At 42.8% G+C, this 12,111-nt stretch overlaps 1 protein-coding gene across 6 annotated transcripts in view; it reads right to left on the bottom strand.

Annotated features, from left to right (window-relative positions):
- Nucleotides 1-5,109: 5,109 nt before the first annotated feature.
- Nucleotides 5,110-12,111, bottom strand: part of LOC147424040 (chaperone protein dnaJ GFA2, mitochondrial-like) — a 51,040-nt gene continuing 44,038 nt past the window's right edge. The window contains exons 3-20 of one of the 6 annotated variants that reach the window (XR_015186554.1): nucleotides 10,219-10,282; nucleotides 10,040-10,123; nucleotides 9,865-9,950; nucleotides 9,679-9,762; nucleotides 9,561-9,599; nucleotides 9,260-9,370; nucleotides 7,775-7,825; nucleotides 7,617-7,698; nucleotides 7,472-7,536; nucleotides 7,319-7,393; nucleotides 7,129-7,201; nucleotides 6,960-7,051; nucleotides 6,785-6,856; nucleotides 6,650-6,706; nucleotides 6,492-6,540; nucleotides 5,853-5,916; nucleotides 5,623-5,770; nucleotides 5,110-5,529 (exon numbers count right to left, since the gene is read on the bottom strand). Coding sequence is in view for 5 of the 6 variants with exons in the window: in XM_086501223.1 (XP_086357349.1) it covers nucleotides 5,680-5,770; nucleotides 5,853-5,916; nucleotides 6,492-6,540; nucleotides 6,650-6,706; nucleotides 6,785-6,856; nucleotides 6,960-7,051; nucleotides 7,129-7,201; nucleotides 7,319-7,393; nucleotides 7,472-7,536; nucleotides 7,617-7,698; nucleotides 7,775-7,825; nucleotides 9,260-9,370; nucleotides 9,561-9,599; nucleotides 9,679-9,762; nucleotides 9,865-9,950; nucleotides 10,040-10,123; nucleotides 10,219-10,282 (1,239 nt within the window). In the remaining variant the exon portion in view is untranslated. Of the gene's footprint in view, nucleotides 5,771-5,852; nucleotides 5,917-6,491; nucleotides 6,541-6,649; nucleotides 6,707-6,784; nucleotides 6,857-6,959; nucleotides 7,052-7,128; nucleotides 7,202-7,318; nucleotides 7,394-7,471; nucleotides 7,537-7,616; nucleotides 7,699-7,774; nucleotides 7,826-9,259; nucleotides 9,371-9,560; nucleotides 9,600-9,678; nucleotides 9,763-9,864; nucleotides 9,951-10,039; nucleotides 10,124-10,218; nucleotides 10,283-12,111 lie in introns of all 6 variants that reach the window. The other 5 variants (XM_086501223.1, XM_086501222.1, XM_086501221.1 and 2 more) reach the window with 5 other exon arrangements.

Below are 12,111 nucleotides of genomic sequence, written 5' to 3' on the forward strand. Positions count from 1 at the left end.
AGTACATAATAAAGATGCGTCAAAACCCCTCACATCGGCTTCCTACACTTGCATGGGAAGCAAGCAAAAATGTTCAAAAGACGCATAAAAGCAAGATCTTGAGCACGGGATGGATGCAAGACATACAGAAGTGGTTTAGGAGATGGGATGCATTACACTTGCTACATGATGCTTCAATTGACTCCCAAGTAAATGAACCTTTTCTACAACGCCAATGTATTATGGCTTGGGAGAAATCCGGTGGGTCACGCTTCATACATTACACCAGTCATATTGCCTCCAACCACAAAACCATACTCTTCGTTGAAAGAGGAAACCGTACTCACACTTACATGCTTGAGCCTATCCCCTTGTCGGCGATACGCACTATCGTAGCCATTCGGTTTAGCTCCCATTTCCTTTGATGCGAGACAAGGCGTTGGAGCAATGGAGAAGAGTCAAATCGACTGTGCACATTATGCTCACTGCAAGTTCAAGAGTCTGAGTACCACACACTACTAGAGTGCTCAGCTTTTGGTCACATCCGAACTTGCTTCTCTCACATTTTCAGCCATGACTTAGACCTACACACTTTCCTCTCCCAGCCACAGTGTGGGCTCTCCATTGCGACTCTCATCACCAAAATTTTGGAGCATCGAGAGTCACTCATCAGCCATACACATACTACATCACATGCAACTTTGGTCCCATAGGTCATATTTGACCTCCGAGGACAATAATAAAATCCATCTCTCTCTCTCTCTCTCTCTCTCTCTCTCTCTCTCTCTCTCTCTCTCTCTCATGAGTCACATTGTATGTTGCAAGTTGAGTAAATGGATATGTGCATGTTATATACTTCACATTTAGTATTGTGGGAATGGACCATGGCTGAATGCGAGAGTGCCTTTGGACGCATGGTTTTTGGATTCACTATGCTTGCCTATAATCTAACAATCATATGTGTTTACAAAAGATATCAAATAATTTGTGGTATCAACTAATTTTTAGTTAGTTATATATCTCCACAACACAAGCCAGTGCTTCAACACTAACATGAAAAGTTTTGTACTCATTGAGACCAAAATTACAACCATGCACACACACAGAGATAGAGAGAGAGAAAGATGTGTTATTAACGCCTCCAAAAGCCTAAATGGACTACGAGGCTAAATTCGCAAGCGTATGCAGTGCGATACCATCATTCAATAAAAAGAATCATCTTTCTACTCTATTAAGGAGACCAACATTCAAGGACACCACATGGCTCAACAAGAAGTGTGGTGAACATCGGGAGGCTGGTCTATGGGAGATAGGAAGGTGAAGATTCATCAGGTGGGAGGTTGAGGCAAAGCGACACAGTGGGGCTACTGGAGGTGAAGAGGCACGAGAGAGAGAGAGAGAGAGAGAGAGAGTCATTTCCTGAGAAGAGGAGCCTCTATAGGCTATATTGAGGAGGCATTGAGAGGCGAAGAGAAATAGCTGACAACCTGCACCAAGGTCTCTCTCTCTCTCTCTCTCTCTCTCTCTCTCTCTCTCTCTCTCTCTCTCTCTCTCTCTCTCTCTCTCTCTCTCTCTCTCTCCGTGTGTGTGTGTGTGTGTGTGTGTGTGTGTGTGTGTGTGTGTGTGTGTGTGTGTGTGTGTGTGCGCGCGCGCGCGCACCATTGGGGCTTTGGATCATCATGTTGCTATCCACCTCGCTTTGCTTGCCCCTTGCGTGCCCATATTTTCCGATAGATTGAGCTCCTTGCCATATGCCCCTTTTTTTTCCTAATCATAGCCCGTGGCACTATCACTGGCGCCGTATATCCTTGGCAACACCAGACCCTGTGCTTCCCATCCCCCATCATGAGCGTCCTTCATGGCCCCCATTGCCTCTAGTTGGCTTGGTTGCCCACCTATTCCATTGGCCTCAGAGAGCGTGCTCATTCAAGGTACATAGTAGCATGTACAAGGCAAAATTTTCATATGATACAAATCAGATGCTTCTCTCAAAATGAATCACATATGCTTGCATATTGAAGGCACACGGCATATGTGAATACCTAACATGCTCAAATTAATTGATGATACGATTGTAGTTGAGGCTTTTAGAGAACAAATTTTGCTTAGCAATGCCTTGAAAATGCTTAGGTTGTCATGTCCACCTATGGTGCATTCACAAAAGCACCATCATAATCTTCATTATTAGAATGTTGTCTCTAGGAATGCATTTATTGCAAATATGCTTGCATCTCAGTTAATCGTCAAAACTGTACAATTTCCTTTAAAAATTGTAGCATTTAATGTTCGAGAAATAGAGCTAAAATTTTATCTCTCTCTTTATTTGTAGTCAGGAACATATTGCTCTTGAACCACTTGCAATTGGCATAGCATGGGCCATAAATGTAAATGACTTTTTGAGTCTGTATGGAGAGAAGTTCTCTCTCTCTCTCTCTCTCTCTCTCTCTCTCTCTCTCTCTCTCTCAAAAAGCAATTGTATCTATACTTCTCTATTATGGGGAAGGATATTCACGCATACCATGTGGCATTGGAAGAGAGAGTAACGAATAGGCAGGGGCTGATGATTGCGAGGTTGGCTTGCAAAATGTGAAGAGATCATAAGGGTGACAATTTTATAATAGCTCAATTAGTATTATTCAAGATGGGTGACTATTCTAAGGTTGTCATGACTAGAAATAAAATGATTCTTTCCATGAGGGATGTGGACCAAAAGATAGGGCAACATATGATATAATAGCAATTTACCTCTAACATTATGGGAGCTTCTGTAGGTCTTTGAAGTTCTTAGAAGAAAATTTTTTTTTCATGCCGATCTTTCTCTCTCTCTTCTTCTCACTCCTACATTGTGTTTGCTTGGTGCTGCCATTAGCTCACATAATTTTTGAGGTTTTTTTGTCAAGCATAGTTGCTAACGCAAAATATGTTGTGGAGAGGTCGAGAGGTATGGTCATAAATTGATTCCATGACTAGGAATATAATAAATCTTTCCATGAAGAATGTGGACCAAAGATGAGGCAATATGTGATATAGTAGTAATTTACCTTTACACTTATGGGAGCTTCAGTAGGTCTTTCAAGGTTTTAAAAGAAAGTTTCTTTCAAGCACTCTTGGAAGCTTCGGTAGGTCTGTCCAAGGTTTTAAATGAAAGTTTCTTTCAAGCACTGTTGTTGCTAATTCATAAGATAATGTGAGGAGAGATCAAGTGTTATAATTACATTTGATTCCATGATTAAAAATTAGCATTTCCATGAGGGATGTGGTCCAAAAGACAAGGCAAGATATTTTGTCGATGATTAGAAGCGTCCGTCCACATATCCTCCCTTCCAAGTTTCTTCAATCAAATCATTCATACCTTATAGTTTATAGCATTGTACAAATAAAAATAAATCAAACAATAGGGGAGAGAGAGAGAGAGAGAGAGAGAGAGAGAGAGAGAGACCTTGAAGACTCAAAATGCGAACCACTTTTTCATTTCCCTTTTAGTTCTACCTGGTATCTTCTTTAGTTTGTGACAGAGGATCTCACCGTTTTGGGGTTTATGACCGTCAATTAAACCAAGGTATTTTTTTAATGGCTATCTACTAATGTTCCATTTGTATAGAGAATAGAGACATGAGAGAGATATAGTAGGAGTGTTTCTTTGTGTGCTCATGAGAGAGCTTGAGATACTATATAAGATTGTCCCCTTGGTAAGAGCAAGCGAGACCCGTCGTAGATGGGTCAACGAGCTCGTAACCTCAATGTGAGAGGTTTTGACCCATCTTTGTCATGTACTCCACAACCCTTTCCATGCCACACACACACACACACAGAGCATCTATAGAGGGAATCTCTATTTTCCCTTTATTTAGGCTACTGTGGCACTCCAACCTCCAAGAATGGGCAGCCACATCTCTCTCTCTCTCTCTCTCTCTCTCTCTCTCTCTCTCTCTCTCTCTCTCTCAGATCAGCTATGCCTTCACCTTGAAGTTGTCATTCGACACAAGCATGATAGAGAGGAAAATGTCACATGAATTGGAGGTGTGTGTGTGTGTGTGTGTGTGTGTGTGTGTGTGTGTGTGTGTGTGTGTGTGAGAGAGAGAGAGAGAGAGAGAGATTCTACTTCGGCATTCGACCTCTACGCACTTCTTTGATGTTTGCTTTTTACGAAACGGGTACCCCCTACTAGTATTATCTGTCTGTCAAATTTCTACCTTATGGTGGTGTGCCCTAGTACTTGGGTCTTTTGATAGCGGGAAGTATCGTAAACAATAATCATACTTGATGTCATGATGTTTGTGTTTGGTGCTGAAACAAAGAGTGAGCAAACACTAATGAAGAGTACAAATCAGCAACCCCTTTTTTACCAGACTTCCGATTGGCTCAAAATTCACCAATGCTCACATATCCGGGTTTGTAGTGTAAACTTCCCGGTTAAAAACAAAAATTCTTGATTGTAATTACACGGGCTTGAGACTCAAGGTCAAAAAATGGGCTATAAATCCCGGCGGATACCCTAGACTTTGACACAAGTCCTGGTTGTATGCCTAGTTTGCCCTTATCATACATGGCCAAGAAAATGGTTTTTTTTGTTCCGAGTACTCCGCCATACACAATTTTGTAGCATTTCCACAATCGTTATTGAAACCCCCTCCAGCAAAACAAAGAATAGCTTTCATAAATGCCAAGAATTTGACCCAGCTATTTTGACAATGATGTGCAATTGCCTTTTGATTGCCTTTGAACTCTCAAGCCCACAACATTGCAAGTTTCCAACCATGTTATAGAATGTCATTTCTCAGCACAATTCCCATACAATGAGAGCCAACTTGGACAACTGCATGTGAGACACATGAGAAGGCTGCAAAAACATGCCCATTTATCTTCTCCACACAAAAAATCAAGAGGAAGTCACCTTCGCATGGCAATTAGTACAACCAGAGAAGATGAAAGCAAAAGTAAGCTTTTAAACTTGTCTAAATAGAGGCCTCTGGTAATACCACCAAGCAAATTAGCAGCTACGCCAACCACAAACGTGCAGCAACAGGTTTCTTTACTCAAGCAAGGAGGTCATTATCAAGATTGCAAGCAACACCTTCAGCTTTATGCTTAAGATCGCATACAGAATTTTCCAAAAAAGAGGCATAAGGATAAAAGAAGACGCCAGAATCTGAATCAAAATAATGTGTGACTAAAGGAGGCTTACAATGATTGTCAAATACAATATATAAAAAACTTTGGTATTCCTCATTGCTTCATAGCGTGTGGCACCTAGATATCATTCAAATTAAGAGCAAAAAATGGCTTCTTGCTGCAAAGAAAAGATGGATTTTCTAAGTGACTCTTGCCGAAAATTGTCTCTTCGGCGGTCTCCTGAAGACTGTAATAAGCCTGTATAATATAAAGACTCTAAAAAATGCAGTTGACATCCTCAAAAATGTGCGCTCTTTCAAAAGGGATTGAAAGAAGCTTTAGCTTGGCACACTAAACCCCCAAATTTTTAATCCTCCGAACAATGCACAGCTCTCCAAACCAAATCATTTGCCAGAGATACTCGGCTGATGTCACCGCCTAGATTGTTCAGTATTGAGCTACATGATCCTGGTATGTATCTACAAAGATAACAATCAGGGCTTTTTGCAACATGAACTCAGAAATACTCACAATACAGAAGATACCCCTTCTCTCCATACGCACATCCGTCCATCAACGCAAACTAGGCTAACCCGTAGCAGCTGCAGCTGGGGTTTCAACTTCACTCTCCTCTTTCGCAAGCTCTTCAATGATTAGCCGTTGCCGTCGAGTGAGATTCCTGGTTCACATGCATGGATGCGTATGTAAGAGATTGTTTTCGGATGAACATAATACTATTCAGAAAAGATATTTGTGCTTACATTGGCATCTCTATGCGAATGTTGACAACCTGATTACCTGGAACTTTATGTGGAGGCTTAATTCCTGCAACCCAGAAATAATATAAATAGCAAAATCTAATTGCTCCACAATCAAAGTAAAGAAAGCTCTACAACACTCATTCCTACTGTCCATGACCTAGAAAATGAGGAGCAACACATGTTTCATCACTAAGCCGATTGGCAACATTATTTGTTGCCAGCTCACCTTGATGGGTATATGAGAACTTGTTGTTTACCCTGGTTAAGCTATACATTTCTATAGCTATACAAAAGAGAACATGACAAATTTGTTGGTGCTTGAGGAACTACATGAAAGTCAAATCACTCATTATTTAAGTCCATCAGCCCAGTCTTACACCGCAAGTTGCAAACCCTGCCCGCACATACAGATCCTCTTGACCTAAAGCTGTGACTCCTGGTACAAAATTCACTCTGACTGGGAGGGGCTGATGGACATGAAATATTCTCATACGATCCATAGCCACAAAATATTGAAAATATAAGAGAATAGTGTCTTATATTTTACGTGATTGTCGTTGCAGGAGACGTATAAATCGTCCATGATCTCAACATATATCTTACAACCATCTTCATAAATTACCATAAGAAACCACAAACCTTTCCCCCTTAGACAAAGCTTTTGGCCTGGTTGTGTTCCTGGTAGAACCTACAATCAAGAATACAATGTCAGGCCATTTTCCATGTGATGAAGGTGTTCAAATGGTAGACCTATGTCTCCAAGAAAGGTCACATGAAACATTAAAGAAGAAACTCACCTTCAGCACTGCATGCCCTGTCAAAGTAGGAACTTGAACAGTTCCTCCAAGTATAGCCTAGAGACAAGACAATTGATTTTAGCACGAAATGGATACCTCTCACCAGACAAAACTTGTAACCAACCACAGTAATACCTGAGTGAAACTTATTGATGAATCCACATGGATATCTAATCCTTGTCGCCGGAAAACAGGATCTGGCAGGACCTGAACACACATGCACCACACGCACGCGCACACAGCCATTAAAATTTATGACCCTTCAAGATGCTTTGATATCTCGAGGCCTATCACACATCCCATATTTTACCTCTAGTTTCACAAATAGATCCCCTGGTGCATGTCCACGGGGGCCAGCTCCACCTTCACCAGTTAATCTTATAACCTCACCATTTTTCACACCTGAAAGAACAGGTAACACTCAACTTCTGCACAAAGTCCAGATCGGAAGTGCTGGTAACTTTTAATATTGCTCCTACCGGGGCGGAAATCCACCTCCACTTCTTTAAGCTTTGGGACTGTTCCTGCACCCTTGCAAGGTTTACAGTTTTCCTATACAGGAAAAAGAGGCTGATAAAGCTGGTCTTCAGTTGAAATCAAGAAATAAATAAGCAACACCTTCATTACAGACAATGGAGGACTTTCGACAACAAAAAGATTGAATAATACCTTCACAACTCTACCATCACCCCCACATGTTGAACATGTTGTTTCGATAGAAAGGAAACCTCTATTGAAAGATGTCTGAAAAACAAAGGCAAATCCAATGAAATTGTTATTAAAATTCGTTCGAATGTAAGTAATGCGGTTGTCACAACTCACCGAACCACGACCCTTGCATGCTTTGCAAACTTGAGGCTTTGCACCAGGAGGAAAACCAATACCCTCTGCAGATCCACAAGGCAAAGCTTTAATATTTTGGCAAAAAAACACAGCAAGTGAAAACTCTGAAGTTTCCACCACATACTGCAACTACTGCATCGTATGCTCGCATTGAACTGTATTGTCTTCGTACAGCCTTTCACAGACTCCATAAATGAAAGTTGAAACTGCAGGAGTAGATACATATGCTTAAAATTATTGTTTGCCTTGTTAAAATCAGTAATTAGAGCAATAAAAGCTTACCGGTACTTCCACATTTTCTGATGTTTCAAAATCGAAATTACCCTTTGCAAACTGTAAAAATAACATTAACATTCTTAGCAAAACATCAAAAATAAGAATAGAAAACCTTGACACTGAGACACTTGACAACTTTTTTTCATCTGTTTATTGTAAGACACCTAGGCAGGCCTCACAAAGGTTGAATATATAACTCAGGCATGTGAACTGCTTTCAGTCCAAAGAGAAACATGACATTGCACAAATATCCACTGATAAGCACATATTTCTGGAGCACCAATAGAATATACCATACTCAGTATGATACCCTACACAGGCCTCACAAATATTAAGACCAAGGCTAAGGCATGCGGCCGCAGTTCTGTTATCCACTACAAACATGACAATGCATAAGTACCTACGACATGACATCCCCCCCACACCCCCACCCCAACCCGCCTGCAGACCATCGTTGGGATCCTTTCTTCCATCCAGTACACTGCAGGACTTGGCCGTCACATCTTGACAGCTATACAAGTCACAAGAAGCCATACCAGTGACAACCCAGCAAGGCCTTCCTCCTGGACTTCCAGACACAACTCTGCTCAACCAGTCTCACAAGATTACTCTGCCACAGTGGTAACTGATCTCACAAGGGAGCAGCGCTGCAGCTGTGACGTTTAGCTTGCCTAAAGTGGGCATCCCTCCGTTTGCCTTGGATGTGGGCAATCCGATGGACATTCAGCCACACTGCTTAAGCAACTGCCCACAGGCACAACAGGTCTGGCTCACAATTCTTTGAGTGATGGACCCAATGCTCTGGTCCAGCACTTGGCTATGAGGAGGAGGACTACAGTCAGGCTATCACGCTACAGGCAGGCGGCCTCAGCAGTCCCCCATGCCTGATTCCTTGATAGCAACATGGAACAAGATCTTCGATGAGAGCTGACAGCAGCCTTGGTCTCTAGCAAATATGGAGGGCTCGTTGTTTCCACATTTTCAAGGGTCAACCTGGGCCACCAGCAGTGAAAGTTAAATCTTTTCGCTTGAGCTGATCCACACACTCAAGAGGACGGTATAATAGCATCTCAGACAGGTCTGAGAGATGTCACCACACATTCCCTCGTCTATGGAGGCCAGCACCTTTCTTCACCAAGGAGCATGGTGTTTACTACCATTACACAGCACCTCTGTAGCTCTTCCTCCTCCCACTATGATGTAGCCAATAATATAATCTTTGTCACTTATTTCAGAGAACAGTTTTCCCTCATGGTAGGGGGTTGATGTGGCCAACTTGGCAGAATGATAACCAATATAAGGACATGTTTCACGCAAAACAATAAAACAGCAGTTTCCCCTTATCAATCAAAAAGTATCTTTATGGGGGGATCAACCCATCTTTTGTCCCCATTGTGGTGTCTTTCTCTATCAAGCTCCGATTTCAAATTCAGCATTTTGATATAGTTGTGCACTTCCCGTATGACAGATACACACAGTTTTTCAACATACCTGACCCCACATCTCATTGAGATCAGAAAATGGGAAGCCAAAGCCACCATCATCGTATCCTGGTCCCCCACCACCACCTGAACCTGCTTGTTCATAGGCATCTGGTCCAACCTATAAGAAAAAAAATTAGATACTCCATTGAGAAGGCTTGCAAGGATTACTATGTCATTGTAGAAATCGCTACACTCTGCATAAATTTCCTCTTTCTTCATTCAATATAATACCAGTCAACTAAAGAAACAAGGGAATGGACTATTCCACTTATGAATACTTGGAAGAAAACGTAAGCACAAGCATGTACCTGATCATAAATTGCTCTCTTTTCATCATCTTTCAAAACCTGCAGCATCAAATGATGCAGCACAAAAATTAGAGTTTACCTTACAACTTTTATTGCATCATTTTCAAAACTTCAGTACCTCATATGCCTTTTGTATCTCCTGAAATCTCTTTTCAGAATCCGTGTCTCCTTTGTTCATATCTGGGTGATGCAATTTGGCCAACTGAGCATACAATTCAATCGAAACAAATGCAGCATGTCAGCAAAATAGTGATACCAATGACATATTGCACAATGCACATGTCTAAATAGGAAGTGAAAATACCGCATAATAGGCCTTTTTAATTTCTGATTGTGTAGCTCCCCTGCTAAGACCAAGGATTTCATAGTAATCCCGAGCGCAATTGATACCTTTTCAGTACATTCAGCCAAAGATTAGGCCATATGAACTGGTCTGCACACACAAAAAAGCCACTATATAAGCATCACGCTTTTACCACCTGTAGCATGGAACTCACGACAAAAAATGTTATTGATGCGTGTCTGCATGTCTTGGAGTTTTGGTGTTTCCATTGATGTCCTTCCTGACAATTATCACGAGACATTGTAAAAAACCTCAATAGTTGTTGCATAGACGACCAGAACAGAAGTCATATGAAGATTCAATTGTGAAAAACACCTTGTAAATGTGGAAATCCCCATATTTGTCGAACATGATAGCTTGATTCTCCGCAACTCACATTCTAAAGAAACAGGAGAAACGTTCCACCCAAAACATAGTAAATCCATAACACCAAAATGCTGTCAAAAAAATCCCACATCTTAAAAAACTGTGAATCTGACTATGGCTTGCTAAAGAATGGTTATACAGTTGAAAGAGTTTGGAGACGTGTTGCTGAAGTATTTTGTCTCTTTGACGGTGCTCGCTGCTGCTTTTCTCCCCCCCCCCGCCCCCTGCTCGCCATCGCCCCCTGCTCCCCTCCCGTTCCATGCGCGCCCTGCCCGCTGCCCGTCCGTCCCACGCCGCTGCCCTGCCCACTGCCCCGCCTGCCTGCACACTGCCTCTAGTCTTTCGCCTCTCCATTCCTGCTTGTCGGGCCTTGACAGCACCCTCGACGTGCTCATTCCAGCAGGAGGTCTTCCGTTTGTCGACGCTTCTCCACCCTTTCTTCACAGCAGCACACACAGATGGAGGCTCAAGCTCCGCCACAGAGGGACTCCGATGAAGTCCCCTCGCCCGACCCCGTTGAGCCCACCATTCGACTTGCTCTCTCACCGACAGAGCAAGCAAGCCTAGCCGCAGAGGTGGAACGCCTGCAGGCGACTTTTGTCATCTGCAAGATTCTCGACACTAGACCCAGCAGAGGAGAGCTGCGTGATCTTCTCCAGGTCTACCTTCTCGCAGAGGTGGGCAAGATCTTGGATGTTCAGTTCCTCGGACACTGCTACTATCAGATAGAGTTCAAGACCTCCGAGATGGCGTCCAAGGTCATCGCGATGAGCCCCTTGACCATCCGAGCAGTTCAAGCCCACTTTCGACAATGGAGGCATGGTTTTGACCCAGCTTCATAAGTTCTCGTATCGTCGTCGACATCGTCGGCAAGTCCAAAGCATCGTAGAAATTTGTGCAATCAATAGTAGACCGCTCTCGCCATAGAGAATGGGGCCTTCGGAGGAGGGTTTGACAACATTCTGGTGTCGTATTCTTCTCTCTCTATCTCTCAATCTCATGCACCTTCATTCACAGTGTTTATCCACTTTGTTTGTGATCACTTGCACTCTCTCACTAAAGGAACGGAAGGCTCTCCTTTCCGTAAGTAAAAGAAACCCTTGAGCACAGTTCGGAGCACTCATCTTGATGAAAGTTCAACATTCACTTCCGCTGCACCTTACACTGGTATCCCATAACTCTGGAAAGTGGTCCAAAACTTTCCCTGAATAAGCAATAGAATTGCCCGCAAATCTCATAGTATGCGGAGCAATGACATATGTAATGTAGATTTGTCTGTGGCTCCCTATGGCATATGCGACATACCCTGGCCTCAGCCAGAACTCCTTTATATCTGTCAGTCTCAATCTCAAGCTGGTGTGAGGATGTGCGTATTTGGCCAATAGCACACCGCACCCCATATGATAAATGTGTATCCATATAGCTAGGCTAGACTACAAAGCCATCTGTCGTGAGTTGGAGAAAATGTTCTCTGTAAAAGCCATCTCCGTGCCCGACTCCTGAGTAGGCTCTATCCAAGTCCTCCTGGTGTCCATTTGAATTAAGTCTTGGAGGATAAGTCCAGTAATTTTTGTCCGTGTCACACTGAGAGAGGGGGCCTCCAAAGAGTACTGAAAGGGAGGCAGTCTGTCCATGCTAAAACCATGCATCTGGAACCAAGAAGTCATCTTCCATACCAGCAGGCCGTGTCTCCCCGAGAGGCCAACTGCCAAGAAGACTAGCAAGCCGGGCATATCTGTTTCTGGGAAGGTCCCTCAAGCTATGTATAAAAGAGACTTATCTAGTAAGTGCCTCGATCACCTCTGCTCTACTAATAATCTCATGAGGTGCTGAGGCCTTGGC

Source organism: Adiantum capillus-veneris, chromosome 26, assembly GCF_014529385.1.
Source record: "Adiantum capillus-veneris isolate H3 chromosome 26, ASM1452938v2, whole genome shotgun sequence".
Lineage (NCBI taxonomy): Eukaryota > Viridiplantae > Streptophyta > Polypodiopsida > Polypodiales > Pteridaceae > Adiantum > Adiantum capillus-veneris.